Source organism: Lates calcarifer, linkage group LG10 (assembly GCF_001640805.2).
Source record: "Lates calcarifer isolate ASB-BC8 linkage group LG10, TLL_Latcal_v3, whole genome shotgun sequence".
In the NCBI taxonomy this organism is placed as follows: domain Eukaryota; kingdom Metazoa; phylum Chordata; class Actinopteri; family Centropomidae; genus Lates; species Lates calcarifer.
The window spans coordinates 8,193,334-8,209,325 of record NC_066842.1 but is presented as its reverse complement, the minus strand read 5'-3'; the positions used below and the strand labels follow the sequence as shown (position 1 = coordinate 8,209,325).

The 15,992-nt window shown below is 39.7% G+C and overlaps 1 protein-coding gene across 4 annotated transcripts; it reads left to right on the top strand.

Moving 5' to 3' along the window:
• Window positions 1–283: 283 nt before the first annotated feature.
• Window positions 284–15,989, top strand: LOC108888548 (periphilin-1). Of its 4 annotated transcripts, none has more exons than XM_018684590.2 (10): window positions 284–349; window positions 913–978; window positions 2,201–2,274; window positions 2,403–2,618; window positions 2,952–3,013; window positions 5,848–5,934; window positions 6,341–6,510; window positions 8,931–9,007; window positions 10,006–10,140; window positions 15,124–15,989. In XM_018684590.2, coding segments are annotated over exons 2-10 (1,029 nt in total). In that variant the 5' UTR covers window positions 284–349; window positions 913–977; the 3' UTR covers window positions 15,331–15,989. The 4 variants fall into 4 exon arrangements, with proteins under 4 accessions (XP_018540106.1, XP_018540109.1, XP_018540105.1 ...); XM_018684593.2 differs by having other exon boundaries at window positions 328–475; window positions 5,848–5,910; XM_018684589.2 differs by having other exon boundaries at window positions 328–475.
• The last annotated feature ends 3 nt before the right edge of the window (window positions 15,990–15,992 follow it).

Genomic DNA, 15,992 nt, shown 5'->3' with positions numbered 1-15,992 from the left:
CTCTACACTCACCAGCTACAACATTAAAATTATGTTTGCCTGTTAATGCTAAAAGAATCATAGAACAATTTAACACTTACAGGGGCCATCCAGCTCCCTAAAAATTTGCTTTCCATTGCATTTTTTGGCCAATACGCATGTTCTTTTACCTGGTATGTAGGATTTTTACATTAAAGTACTACTACTAAAACTACTTTAGTGAAAGATCTGAATACTATTGCCCAGCAAAAAACAAACAAACAAACAAAAAAAGTTTGGACATTTCCTCCAGTCGCCACCAGGGGGCGGCGGCACACTGCTCTCTGCAAGCACGCTTTCAGGTGAAGAAGAACAGACAGGATGTAGCAAGGTTTGTTTTGATTTTATCTGTTATTTACAGGAAGAGAAAACTCACGTAACTTGGTTTTAAGTAGTTTTATAAAGGAGAAATATGTAAAACGCACTTTGCAGCCAGGAGTCATTACATCATTATCTGGTGAGTGAGTTTCTTACGACTTCCTGCTTCCTGCTAAGTAATCAGGTTTGCTAATCAACTGCTCCAATGCAGCTCTTTCGCCCCATCGTCATCCTAACAGTATACATATAAGCAAAACGCAAACATATATCGCCATTTGACAGCAATGGCTCAATTATGTGGAGTCACATTATTGTCATATATACTGACTGTTCACATTCTCAGCACCAGTTAGATACTTGGACACTATCGGTATGTCCAGTAGTAAGAAGGGAAGTGGAGTAACAGTGTTATATGGATGGTACAGGAACGTTGTTGAAACTGAGGTCAGAGATCCTGTGTGTTAGTGTTGCAAGAGTCTTTTTTCTATGTGTTTGGGTATGTGTCCAAATTATTCTGGGGTAAATACGCCAATGTCGAGTCAGGTAAACAAATCGGTTCCCTTTTCCTTCATGTAGGCTCATCGCTCCCAACTGAGACATCTTGAGAAAACCAGACAGGGAACCAGGATTATTCTTTCAACAGTAAGTGAAACTAACTGCATGTTGCATGCAACTATAATAATTAGGACTGGAATTAACAATAATTGTTATCATTAATCCTCTGATTATTTTCTCGATTCTCGTCGTTTACTCTGTAAAATGTCGAAAAATGTCCATCGCGGTTTCTCAGAGTCCAAAGTGGCGTCCTAACAACCTTCAGTGCTGAAATTCTGATCTCACATGCTCCGCAAATCAGTATAAGTCTTTACAACATTGTAGTGTTTTGCCCTGTGCACATTTTACAGTGTGATGATGTCGGGGAGGATGGATTCATTATCATCTCTCTCTGCAAACCTCCTGCAGATTTTCCCAGTCATTACAGCAGGTTGCCAGCCCAAATCTCAGGAGACCAGTTTTTACAAAGGGATTTTAGTCTGGAAAACATCCATTGAGAATCACTAGAGCTGGACAGCTGGAAGCTTGACCAATCAGTGTGCTATGGGGACTTAAGATGATGACATAAATAATTATCTCAGTGATAAAATACAATCCCAAATGTGCACTCTTTTTCACTTACACACACTTATTTTTCAGAATGACTTTTATAGTTAAGGAGAAGTTCTTGCACCTTCTTACTGGGACTCATTCCAGTTTGAAATTGGGAAGATAAGGCCTCTGACAGACCAGTGAGTGATACATTTGCCCAAGCAGGAGTAAGAGGAGGATGTTGCCAATGCGTGAGTGAAGGAGACTGTTAGTCATCTGTTGTAGTCCCTACCTGAAATTATTCTTTGTCCTAAAGTGAATTTTGTGGGTTGGCTGTGTAAGCCTAAAAGACAGCTAGAGAGATGTCTGGGCAACAGCTCCCACCTACTATCCTGTGTCAACATCTCAGTGTTCTTCGGAAGGGTACCTACACCCCTGCTACAGTCCTCATTGCCCTGTTGTTAGAGAAAGTGTGCAAGTGTCATGGTTGAAACTTTGAAATTTTGGCTCGAATCTCTAGCTTGTCAGAATTCACCAGGGTGGAAGGAAGACCTGACACTTTGTGTAGGCATTCCTCCACTGAAAGACACACTGGCAGCTCAGTTTTTTTCTGGCTCAGCTAAAGGGAGTGAGTAGAAAGCCTATTCCTTTGCTGACCAGGGATGAAGATGCTGCACCCATGCATCACAGTATTGTTTTAAAAGCCTGGCCTTTGTATCTATTCATTCCTCTTCCAGTTCATATCAAATGTTTGAATAGAAAATTTGTTTTTTTGCAGTGGCGTATCGACATAATCGAAAATCGATTAGAGAGGCGTATGAAGAGTATTTCCCATCAATGGATACAAGAGAGGTAAGTGAAGATGCATTGTATTCACTATTACTTTACGAGTTATTCCTATACAGATTCACTCTTGTACTGGGTAACCATTTTTTAGGCTTACAGACTGAAATGTTAAATGGGATATTTTGTCCTCTCAGGTGAAAGTTCATCGGGTCGTCAATATTGTTGAAAAGAGGCCGGGGTTGAACTACGACAGAGGCTTTCATGATGACCAGTGGTATGGCAGTCCTCGCAATTACCAGGATTCAAGAGAATGTCACGGTGAAGGCAGTTACCCACCCAGTGATCGTCGATACTTTGATGAAAACTCCAATTTTGGCAATTTTCGCAGAAATTCCTCACCCCCACGAAATGTAAGAAAAGCTCCGTATGCATGGTTTCTAAAGTAAATTCTGTGTTGTCACAGGTTTGAAAATGAATGTAAAAAAAAAATCATAGCACTATAGTCAGATCAATGTGTCTGTTTAACTGATGACTAGGCTGATCATTTTTAGCTGAAATAGAAACATAAAGAAATGACATACCAATGTGTGTGACTCTAACCTAAGTATGTCAGAAATTTAACAACAGAATAGCAAATTGCATTAGTTTAATTAGGTTCTTCAAAGCCTGTCTGTAGTATCTAATAGTGTTATTAACAAAACTGTAGGCCATCAACATTTCCATTGTTGTGATTTGGTTTTCAGGAGGGCCCATACTCTCAACAGTGTTATGGCAGAGATGATTTGAGACATCAAATAGGGTCAAGGTAATTCACATTGATTCTTCTGTTTTAAATGTTCTTGATTTATTAATAAATCATTTGTTTGTCTGTCATCTTAATTGTCAATTGCTTCACTGAGTTTTGTGTGTAATGCATAAAATTGACCTGTAGGTGGGGGCAGAGTTCTGTGTTTTTAAAAGTGAATATTATGAGCTTGATAGATTAGTTGACCCTCATGCTATGTCTCCTTCTGTCCATGTAATATCATTGGAAAAAAATGGGTTAACCACACTTAAACCACCACAAGCATAAAATCACTTTAAATTGCAAATTCTTTACCCTTATATTCCACCCTAGAGAATATATGAATATAACATCTATCATTATAAGTTGTTGCTTTGGGCAAATGCCTTGGTAGAGGAGCACTGCTTTGGAAAATAGATTTAGGAGGCATATCTCAATTATCTGTGACCACAGGGCTTATAAGGTAAGTTTAAGAGCTTAGCCCCACACAAAGCAGCTAAGTCCAGCAGCTATAACTCCTACATCAACAGACACTCTCGCCCTGGCCTCTTCAACATACCAACAGTTTACGGGCCCAGGCCCCCTTTTTCCAGGAGTCATACCAGGCTAGAGAGAGGGACAAAGGGCACTAGTGTCTACTCACTCAGCCAAACAACGCCACCCCCAACCTCTACCCCACCCTGAGAGGAAAAACAGCTGGACCACTCCCTCTTCAGTCAAACACCCACACACATCTCAGATATTCTGAGCAGCGCATATACATACAAATATATATATATGCAATGCTCGAAATTACCTTAATTTTACCTGCCTCAATTGCAAATTCAGGCTTGTATACTGTATTATACCATAGGAGCTGTAATTCCTGGATTCTTGTGAAACTATTACTCTTAAACACACTGTCAAATATACACAGTTTTTTATTTTGCCACCTGTGAATAATTTTGCACATGCGTTGGTGGGCGTTCTGAGGTGGCGATCACACTTAATTGATGAAGTGTTTGTGACACTGTGTAATGCTGCATTTAATCATCATCTGATTTTGCTTTTTATATGCTAATCCTGTTGGACTAACTATTTAGATTTTTCATAATGCATAATGCTTTGGCTGTTGGCAGTGTACATGGAAGTGACATTGAGTGACAGCTTTTCAGGCTCAAGTTTCACAAGTTTTGACCTTAACAAAGGTTTAAAAAAAGTTTATGCCTCAGCCTCTCCTGTCAAGAGGCAGCTGATTGCCTTCCCTTCATCCTATCTCTCAGACAACAAAGCAGGAAGTCTATCTGTCCATCAATTCATTCTTGCACAAGGTGCTACACTGGCTATGAAGATGAGGGGGCAAATATAAACCAACTGTTTCAGTCCTTGTTCAAGACAGAAAGTCCAGCCTCTGCAAGCCCAAGCAGGGCACACGTTAATGGGGAGTGATGGCATAGCTTCAGCAGCTACTCACACAGGCTCTGTAGCTATACCATAAGCCCTTACCACACAACTATAAATCAGACTTAAGAGGTGTGGGATAAAGACAAACAGTGCATCAGCATCATAAAGTTTAGTCTTGGTAACACACACTTGAATCACTTTTCTTGCATACTTGTGGAGGTTTTGCCCACAGATCATGAAACGAGTTAACTGCCTGACGTAAAGATCAAAGTTATTAGTCACTCTTTTAATAAACAGTCACAAGCTACTGTGTTAAATTGAAACTTTTTCTTGTTTTTGTACAGTGTCTTTATAAATCCATCCAGTTAATTGAAGCTAGGCTACTTTTTGCTTTGTGTAGTTATCAAAGACAGCAAAGGGAATGAAGATGCAAATAGTACTACTTCTTATAATTAGTTTGTTTTATCTCTTGGGACACAGTTATTTTTAGGGATTATGACTCAGCAAATTATTGCACTGATCTTTTCATTTATTAGTAGGATGACTGTCTGTATCAAGATAATACTTCCTATGGACAATCTCTGCTCCTGCAATAAGGCATAACTCTTAAACTGTGTGTAACTTCTGGGAAAGTTTGTCTTAATAAAGCATCATTTAGCTTCTAGGTTCACAACTTTTTGTATCACAGCCTTTTGATGTTAGTTTTGTACTGCATTGATGGCATTTCAGTTTGGCAAATGGCAGGCTGAGTCTTGGCTACTTCAAACACACCATGAGTCGTAAAAGTTTGAGGCCTTGTTAGACCTGCTCTTTGTTTGAGATGTGGCTCGAGTTCAGGCAGAGGTCATGACAACCAGGTGCCTTTGGGTCATTTATACCTCTAGACCTAAAGGTTGTTCAGACACAGGCTCTTCTTCGAGTCTTGAAAATCATAAAAATGGTGCAGTGAACAGTCATTTCACTATTTGTATTTTAGATGGATCCTCAGAAATTGGTCATTATATATTGAATGACAGATTTTGTGAGAGTGTGTTATAACTTCAGCTCCGTATTTAGTTTAATCATAGCCATGCCTACAATTGAAGACAGATAGTAGCGAAAGAAGACCAAAATTGGTCCAACTGTCAGCCAGCTGTTTCTTGTGCCAAAGTGGAAGATTGCCTCCTTTCCACAAATTGATCAGTGTGCCACAGCGCCCTGCTGAGTCTGAATTTAAGTCTTTGTGGCTTTGCCTTCTATTTATTCTCTTTCCATTACCCATTTGCAGGCACACATGGACAAATACCCAACACTTTTGCTTCTTAAACCAGTAATGAAAATTATGCATTTTGAATTTGCACTCAACATACTCTTGTTTATCATATTTTGCCTGGACCTTTGTTTTCCAAGCCATTGTTGCCAGGATGCTGAGCAGCAATGCCAGCCATTGATTTATCTGTATTTTTGAGTCTGTATTTTTTTTTGTGTTTCAGGCACAATGGCAGACCTGGTCCCTATTTCCGTAACAGAGGTCGAGGATCAGGCCCTCCTCATAGGTCTGTGGTGGACAGAAAAGCCAAGTCAGTCCCCTCACATCTATATGGTTTTATACCATACAATAAACAAAACACAGTCTTAGTCTACAAAGAGCATTGACCAGAGGCTATTGTATTAATTTATTTGCAGACACACTAATTATATACAACTCTTAAATTGTACTGATAGAAATTAGTTTCCAGTGTGTAGGCTTTTCATAATTGGAGACTGTATGTTCATCAGCAACCTGTCACAAGCCTAAAGTCTTCTTACTCTTACTCATTAGGAAAGCTTATGACTCAGGAGAAGCTTCCTCAGAAGAATTAATGCCAAAGGTCTCTGTAGACTTATTACAATTATTTCTGATTTGTTTGCTGCACAGAACCCTTTTTTTTGTTTTGGGAGGATTCATTGGCCTCCTAAACTCCTGATTGTTGCTTATTTCTGTAGAGAGGACCATGATGACTACAGGAACTCTCAGCCTGTTGTAATCATGCGGGACCGCTCCCCCCTGAGAAGGGAAATTCAGCCACGTGGGCGCTCAGGGTCAAACACCAGCAATAGGAGTTTCTCCCCTGACAGGGACAAAAGCCACACCTACCAACAGACCCAGCAAAAGCGTAAGTATTAAGTCGCAGTTACAACCTTGCATTGTGATCGGCTGAAAGGACTGAAAGGAAGTCCTAACAGAGCTGACAGTCTAGCCAAAAAGAGTTAGCAGTATATAGCAATAGCAATATTACTCCACCTTTGCTTTCAAATCTGTTGCGCAGAACTAGCAGTAATAGACCTTGCTGTTTGACCTGCTGCCCCAGTGGATAGTATGACATCCAGTAACAAAGCACCACTCTGAATTACCTGACACTGTGTGATTGGCCACAGCATACAAAACCTGAAGGAGCAAGATATTGGGAGTGCTAGTAGCCAGTAGAGTTGTGACTTTACCTTAACTAATACAGTGCTTGTCCGGGTGAGAAGAAAGATAATTTCCCCATTTTACAGAAACATATGTTTAATTATAATGTGTAAAGGAATTAAGCCATTCCAGGTGAAGCATCTGTTTTCAGAGGTGCAGTGTGAGGGGTCGGGTATGCTGAAACATGTTAAGATCTTAATTACACTAACACACACACATTTTTAGAGGCTGGGAACCATGGTTTATTGGGGTGGTTTGGCTTTGGATTCAGAACCTGAACTTTTGTTCAGTGAGAAAGCAGTTCATGCACTGGCTTAACTATGACTCCACAGAATCACATTGTCTTCAGTTATTTTACATGCTTGCTTTTGTGAGTTTTTTTTTTAACAGGCTTCAGAACTTTAATTAACAATGCTGAGCTAATGAAATTTGTGGATTTTACAAAAGCCTGTTTCAAAGTGATCTGACATAAGCAATATTATTAGTCTGAGGGAAAGAAGTGTGGACAGAAATTTCTGCTGTGCTTTGATTTCTAAGATTCATAAACATATTAATGTGCTGAAAGCTCAGCTCTATGTCGTACCACTCTTTGAAGATGCAATAAAACAGTGAGGAAACAGTTGCACCTCCCACCTCCACTTCCATCTGGGATACTAATTAGGGCAGCAGAGCAAAGAACACAAAAATAGGGTTTGGTGATAGGATATGTATACCAGGCTTTGTGCAGGCACGAAGAGGACCTGTACAATGTCTTTTCACAAATCTTGTTTGATGATGCCTGTTAGTGGCAAGTGACATTTGGGCTCCTACCACATACACCACCATCTGGAGGGCTTGGTGCAGAGTGCAGGGGAGGGCCTTTTGGTCCTTGGTGGACTGGACTCCAGCTATGAAAACAGACTCCTACAATGTGGAATCCCACCTAAGGTGCACCAAAGGTTCTTAATCTCCTAAGAACTAATGTCCAGGAAATTTCATGGAGGTAAAAGTTGTTCCAGTTCATCTCCAGAGCACGGCCACAGCCCTGGGAAGTTTAAGCAGATTAGTCCACTGAGGTATCAGTGTGCATGTGACAATGCAGTTTGATGGTGATATATAAAGCCAAAATAAAAATTGCGTTTGGCCATTTTTGTAATTGAAACACAATCTGAGAAACGCATCCATTTAATACAGCAGAACAAGAACCATCCTGCTCATAACTATCTCAGTGACTATTCCTGTGTACAAATGAGGTTGACGCCATGAATACCTTCGAGGTTAGACCGTCTAAAAGTGTGCACTGGTATCCTTATTTGAACAATTATTGCATCAGTCTCCTCTGTGTGATGGCAGGCCAAGTGTGACCATTCAAAATAGCTACAAACGCTTTTATCTCTTGACACAATGTCATATTAAATAGTTTGTCTTGAGCAGGCCCCAGCCCTAACACTGTTGTTTGTGTGTATACTCCACAGTCCCGCTGAGGGACTTCAATTAGGATGTTTTACCTTGGCTCACTCTAATAACTACCTCAATAAAAACAAATAACTTGACCATATTTGTTTTGTTCTAGACACATTGGAGCCAGCAAAAAGGGACAATATTTCAATTTAGGCACAGCTGAACTCCTCGACCACTATTATGTGGGAGGCTCCAACAAGGGAGTATTAAAAGAAACAATGATTTATACTTTTCAGCTGCCTCATAATGCCTTGGCGTCACGATTGTTCACAATGATAAGTGACTGATTATTTAATGTATCACAGTAGAAAGTAATTGCTCCCTGCTGTATTTTTAAAATTTTTATATCACATTATGGAATTTTGCCATCATTAGACAGCACATTGCAGAGAGCTAAGGGACACATGTAGAGAGAGGTAATAAAATACAACTAAGGTCCATATCCAGATTTGAAATGGAGATGCTGCAGTTAACATGGCAGTTGTCCCAGACCACTGACCTACCAGGATGCTCCCCCGGGGTATATTTTCGTACTGTGCAAAATAAAATAAAAGAATGCCATGGTTACCCTCGTGTATTCTTAAGGTTGCCTTCTTTTTGTAGCTCTCTCCCCTTTGTCAGAAATGTGTATTTGTTTGTTCATTTTTCTTTCCATTTCCATCTGTCTTAATATTTCCTCTGTAGATAAGTCCAATGTGTCAGTGAGCCACACTCCCAGTAACTCTATGGATGGGTCTCCGCACAGCTCAGGATCTTCAAAGGTAAAAGAGCCAGTATTACTCTCACAAGATCAATATTCCATAGGTAAAATACATATAAAATAAAATACGAGTACCATCTAACTTAATGTATTTTTGCACCTAATGAAAGAGCTGGAAAAAATCTTAAGTAATGTGAGCTGTGCAGAGATGTGATGGAATATCACTTGCACTAATATACTGCAATTACATAAAATTACTGTCTTTACATTTCCTTTGCAAATTTACTCCTCAGCAGGACAAATGTCTGTCACCTAATTGTTATGGCCCAAACAAAGGGCATTCTGTTCACGTTCATTATAGTCTCTGATTTCTTGTGGTTTGACATGGACATTTAACAATGAAGTATTCATTACATCTTAGTGTATTCTAAGATGAATCACAACCCACCTGGACAAACTAAAGAATGCACCAGCTAGAATAGAATAACAATACATACTATAAATACTGAATAAAAAGAACACAAACATGAAGTTGCCACACTGTTCACATTTAATATTATTGCAATAACTGTCCCTCCTCTTGTCTTAGAGTATCTCAGAGTGTCTTATTTAAAAGAGTTTTGAAACAATGTTCACCACTGTGTCACTAGGCAGTGATAATGCACTTTTAACATATAAAGTAAAATATATAGTACATTATTTGTAACCACCAATATGTTATTGTAAAGACCAAAATAACAAAAAACTGATCTGCGACTTCATGGACGTTTAGGGTATGTTTAATTTAATTGCAAGTGTAGCTGACTGATGTATATGTGTCACTGGGTCTCTACTTTGATCTTTGGCTGTAAGGATCCTTTAATCTTTGAGATGTACTGTATTTTGTACTTCCATTTCTGTTTACTGTTGACATGTGGCATGCATAATAAGACGTGTGTGAAAACAAGAACTCAACACCCACAAGAGAGCAGGCTTGTCTCAATTTGAAACACTTTGAAATCAGAACCAGTTTCTAAACCTTGTGACCTCAAGTCTAACCCTTAACCTTTGACCCGCCAGGAAAAAACTCCTGCATCTGTAGTGGAGTCGGAGGAGGTGGTGGCTGCCAGCATGGAGCCAAAGCCGACACCAGCGGAAGACTTAAAGACTCGCCGGTTGGAGGCCATTAAGGCTAAGGCTCTGGAAATTGAGAAGGTAGTAAGATTTTATCCATGAAATGACCCAACTTAACTCTTTTTTGCTTTATGTGGAATTATAAAGTCTTCTTTTCTCAAAAAAAGTAAGAAGATCTGCTAGTGTGGTGAGATTGTGGTGTTTCCTCGATAAACTTTTATATTCAGGTGCCATTTTCTTCAATCACATCTATTTCTATTTTTAAAAAAGTCAATTTTGTACACTGCATCTGGGACACTGTAGCGTCAGAGGACTGAGACTCTTATTGGGTTTACATAATTTGGTGACTGCTCCTTGTTACATATGTGACCCTGATATTGAGGGGGGTCATGGGTCAGAAAACCCTTTTACACTAACTTTAAGAAGTGCTGAGAGTATTGTACTTTAGAAACACATGTTGGTGTAGAGAAGGAGTATGAGTCAGCAGAACAGTCCTGAGCACTTCAGGTTGTGACTCCTCTTGTGGCCTGCTATTTGGAGTTACACTTCTTCCCTCCCCTTCATCGCTCTCCACTACAGTGCCACTTATCTATTCCCGTTAAAGCAGGGCAGGAATTGCCCTGCAGGATGCAGGTGGCCCACCCACAGTGTGGTACGTCTCCTGGCATAATAGACACATGCTTACCCTGCCATTTCGAATTTCTTCTACAGAGATGCGGTGAGAGGCAGAAACCTCTACAGTGTCTTTACTGTAACATCTGCCCCAGGCTCAGTTAAACACATACTGATCCATCACTGCTGTGGATTTCCAAACTGAACAGATCAAGTAGTGGGCAGAGCTGAGCTTCTCCTTAAACATGTTTGAAGGAACTACTTCAATCCACAGCAGTTAGTGTAAAACAAGCCTGTCACATGCACAAAAACATTCCTTTTTAAAAATGTTTTGTCCTTCCTAATTTCTCATTTTTCAGCAAAGTCTTAATAATGTGTGTACAACCCTGTTAGCAGGGTCTAGTTCAGTTCAAAATGGATTTGTCACAAAGCTCATTGTTTTTCAGCCAAGAGCATGTAATGCATACTTTCTGTGGGTGTTTCGGGGATATAAAGGAAATCAGAAACCTCAAACAAATTCATTGACACAGTAAACATCTCTACATGTGACACTGCTTGTCATAACATTTTTCAAAATGCTAAATCATTTCATTACGGGCGTAATGACAAGCTTGTCATTCTGTAAACCTTCATGATAGCTAATTTTCTTTTTTTCTAATGCAACAGATGCCGAGTGGAGCAATTAATCACACTTTGGAGTGACCACAGAACAAATCAAGAGCATGTAAAATAGCAGCTCCAACAACAGGAACTCAGAAAATATCCATTCAAAACATAGCTAAGTGCCTGGGAGTGATTTTCAGAGAAGTCCGTTCATCATCTCAATCAGTGCAAATGAAACATATCCATTTCAACTATTGGCCCCACCATCGAGAGGTCCGGTTTGCAGCTTGAGTGATTAAAATGGCTCTTTTAATATCCCCTAATGTGTACCAGCCCTCAAGTCATTACCCTACTTCCCTTATTATGCAGGACCCCTGCCTGCATCAGTGCTCATTTGAACAGAGCCTCACTAAATGTCTATGTGAGTGCCTTATGCATAATCTCACTCAAACCCTTAACTTCCCAGCCCCCACACGGTATCCAGGCGCACACTCCCATCAGTATGTTCACAATTTGGACCTCCACAAACATCCGATTTGGGCAGAAGCCCACTTTTTAAGGCAACTCCTTAAGGCCCCTAGTGTTGCTGTTTCTCTTGGGGCTCCAGCCCGTCCTGTGTGGCCCCTTAGTATCAGGCTTAAAGATCAGCTCATAGCTCCCACTCCAGGGAGGAAACTTACTGCAACCTTTTCTCACAGCACAAAGAGCACTGCTCAGGTCAAAAGCACCCTTCCTGTTTGTTCAAGTAACATGGGAGCAGTTTTTACAAAAATAGTAGGCTGTTTGAAGTCACTGCAATTGTTTGGTATGGTAGTAAATGCGGAGTGATGCTCTTCATCTCAAACAAATTTACATGCATAGTCATGATAGCTCACAGTCTTCTAAGCTCCAATATCATCTAGGGAAATCTCTTAATATGAGTTTGTAGTTCATTATAAGGCCATTTTTCAGCCCTTTCCTCATCCTATTTTGAAACTCTCAGTTGTGTAAAACTGTATATTGGACATAATGAAGTGAAAATGTAATCACTGTCAACAAAGGCTGTAGCTTGGGAAAAGCTTAGGAAGGTTTTGTTTTGAAAGATGGCAAACATAATCAACCCTAAGTGATTAGAGGGGCACTGGTTTTGTGGGACACACACCACATGTTTGTGTCTCATTTAGCCCATGTTTCCTCTCACATCTTCAAACCTGGAACCAATTTTTGCTCCTCCCAAATAATGCTCACTTAGTGAAAATGTTTAACAAAGGAGAAATCTGCACTTAAGACATATTGGTGTAGAAATCCACCTGAAATCATGGTTGTATATTATTAAATTCATATTATATAGTAAATGAGATCCAGAATAGCCTGAGACAGGGAAGCTAATACTGTATGCGGACAGTGAAGGAAACCTGTTTTGTGGAATGAAGTTGACCCTGAGCTCAGCTGGCCACACGTGTCGTGAGTCTCTCACTTCCTTGTGGTTGGCGGTGAGGACTATCATTATGTGGGGCCACGAATTCGCTTGACATGATCTGCAGACATTAAAGCATCAGCCTAGGTCCAAACATCTCCCACAGTCTAGGATATTTCTGTCGAAATTTTCTAGACTTGCCTTTCCCGTGTGTGTATTTACAATGCATGCTGTGATACAGCAGTAATATAACCTGCATTGCATTAATATTCATAGTCATAATAGTTATTCTATCCTACAATGGCATATGATACATTGTTCCTGGTACCTGGCACAAACAATGTTCTAAACTCATGTAGTGTAGTGCAGAATGTGGGTTAGGGATGCAGGAATGAATAGATAAGTGAGAATAAAATATTTGAGCATGCTGTAGCTAGTTCAGCAGGGGAATTATCAAGGGGAGAGAGAGAAAAGTGGAATGAAAAAAGTGATAAAGAAGAACTGAAGTCATAGGAGCTGGAGGCATAGTAGTTCTTTTAAACACCATTCTAATTATCAGGTAGTGCACAAAATAGAGACCCTTCATTTTCTCCCACCAGACTTTATGTGTGTAATTTTATAATTTCACATAACCTGATTTAGCCTACTCTGGCCCCAGTCTGACTTGAACAAAAAAATGTGCATCTGGGTTTTTTCCCCCTCCCCAACAGGTATTCTCTGTAACCTCTCAGCCTTATGCTTTTTAAGCATGGGACCTTTCTTTTGTGTAGTTGTCATGTGGAGAATTGTTTCTATCCTTCTTGTTTCAAACTGAATGTCATAGTATTTTTGTTTCTTTGACCTTTTCTGTGTGTTCAAAGCCCCACCCAGCTGAGCTCCCTCCTAGGTTTTGATGGAAAAGACCATCTTGATACTGACTGTGACATATTTCTTGGTTTCTTGAAATATTATAGACTCACAGTCCTACACTGGCTTTTTTCCCCTTCTCACTTAGTAATGACAGTCATGGTGTATGACCATATTGCAGACACTTATTTTGCTCAACCCTCAAGAAATTTTCATCAAGTACAGTTAAGTCACGAGATTGTGATAGAATTAATTTACAAGAGTTCTTGTGATCACTACTCAAATTGATGGATACATGATCATGACTTAGCCTAGATACACATTATGTAATGTGTATCTAGGCAAAGAAACAGCACTTGTGGTTTTAAATTTGCCCATAGCTGACAGAACCCTGGAATATGGCCTTTTCACCGGTTAACCTCACATTCTGCTCAAGACTGGACACTGATTTAAGTTGACAGGCAACATTTTTCCTGTCAAAATTACCAAAGCTTATGTTTTATTGCATTTAACAGAGAATTAATGTTAGATGAGATACTGTCAACAAATTTTTTTGTTCCACAACAAAGGGCGGCGCAGCCCACATTCTTAAGATGACTATGCAGATGAAAATGACACAGATACACAGTACCCCTGAGGAAGATAAACAGTTTGATTAAGCCACTACTTTGAAAAAGTAGCTCATATCTCCTAACACTTGAGTAAAACTGACACAGAGAGTGACCTCCATCTGACCAAGTGATCTCCTGCAGCCCAGCCAAAAATGTTTTTGGAGGTAAATATGTCAATTATGGCTTTACACAATTGCCTGTTTGTATGTAGGCATTATCTAATATTTAGTAGTAATTGGATTTGATTTCTTACAGCAGAGTGGTTGTTTTGAAGCCATAAGAAAGCATTCTGTCTGCCCCAGTGACTAATTTGAGGGGAGCGGTGATCTGGGCCGTATTAACTCAACCTTGTTGTCCCAGGTTGCTCCTTGACAGGGTAGTGTAGCCCTAAAACTCTCTGCAGCGTCAGTGTAGGGCCCCACATTTAGCCTTTTCTCCCCAGGTGATAAAGATGTTGTGAGCTTGCACCTGGGACTCTAATAAAGAACTTAACAGCCGTTTTGGTTCAGCAGTAAAATCCGAGAGGGATGTGAGAGATTGTTACAATGTGGTGTGAAAGAATGCTACAGCACCACTAACATACTCTGACACCTCATGTTCCTTTTGTTATGGGCGGACATGCACTTGAATAGGCTCGCTTACACACATTCACACACCTGTTTCATAGAATACACCAATTTACCAGAACGGGTTCATTAAGTTTGCAGTTAGGCGTCGGAAGTCGGTCTGTAGAATTCAAAGAGCTGTCAGATGGAGCTGCTCACTTGTTTATGAGCTCAGTTCAATTTTTGCTGAATGGGACTTTAAAATTAAATTGCTGATTCATAAACTTATGGATTTCATTTAATACAAAGTGAATATTTAAACAACCCTGAATGACTTGTAAATGTTCTGAGTGCCTTGAGGACAGACCATAATCCATAAAGGTTGGGTTTGCTTTTCTACACTTTATACTCATGAATATTAACATCCATGATGTGATTGTTCTGTGTGCAGCATTACAGGCAGGACTGTGAGACATTTCGCACGGTGGTGAAGATGTTGGTGGCCAAGGCGCCCAGTTTGGATAATCTGCTGCAGGCTCCACTGGATGAGAACCTGTTGGAGATCAAACAGCGCTGCCTAGATGCCCTCAGACACTTTGTCAAGGAGCTGGACGAGGTATTAGAGCAGTCGGACACAGGTCACAAAACACTGGAGTAATTTTTACTCAGATGTTTTATTCTAATCATGTTCTTAAGTATAAATAGGATTGAAGACTCCATACCAGTTGTAACATACCAATGATAAAATGGAGAAGTTGTTATAGTGAAACGTCTTTAGTATTATGTGTAAAATCAGAAGGAGAAGGGCCTTGTGGAGAGAAATGTACAATATACACTTCCAGCTGTGTTTTTACCATGAACCATGTTGTGGAAAAACTGTCAGATATCATTACAGGCATTTAAATACAGATGACATTTTAAATTTATAAAAGTTAAACATTTTATCATTCAACCAGCTAGAGGCCTAGCCTTATTGTTGAATCCTACTGATAGGAGCACTCGCAGAAAGAATGTCAAATAATGAAACTTTCCTATTACAACCTTTTACTCAGTCTTTACTGATACATAGTGTTTTGCACTTCCAGTATTTGTATTTCTTGCAGCTGAGGCTGCAACTACAGCTAATGCTAAATTGTAATACAGGTATTTTTGAATCAGTATCGAAGGGTCCAACTCTATATGGCATTTTTCAGTGCAACTCTATTGTGTCTAGAAATGAAACTGAATTCTATGTAAATCAGTTATTTTTTAGTTTAACTGAACAACTTGTGAATATTACCTTTTAAATTCTTTGTAAATAAAAGTTAAGGCCTTGAATTA

What these genes read in the sequence shown, in the direction of transcription:
- LOC108888548 (XM_018684590.2), top strand. An exon ending in CATCAATGGATACAAGAGAG is followed by an intron (nt 2,275 to 2,402) that starts GTAAGTGAAGAT and finishes TTGTCCTCTCAG; the next exon opens with GTGAAAGTTCATCGGGTCGT. An exon ending in AGACATCAAATAGGGTCAAG is followed by an intron (nt 3,014 to 5,847) that starts GTAATTCACATT and finishes TTTGTGTTTCAG; the next exon opens with GCACAATGGCAGACCTGGTC.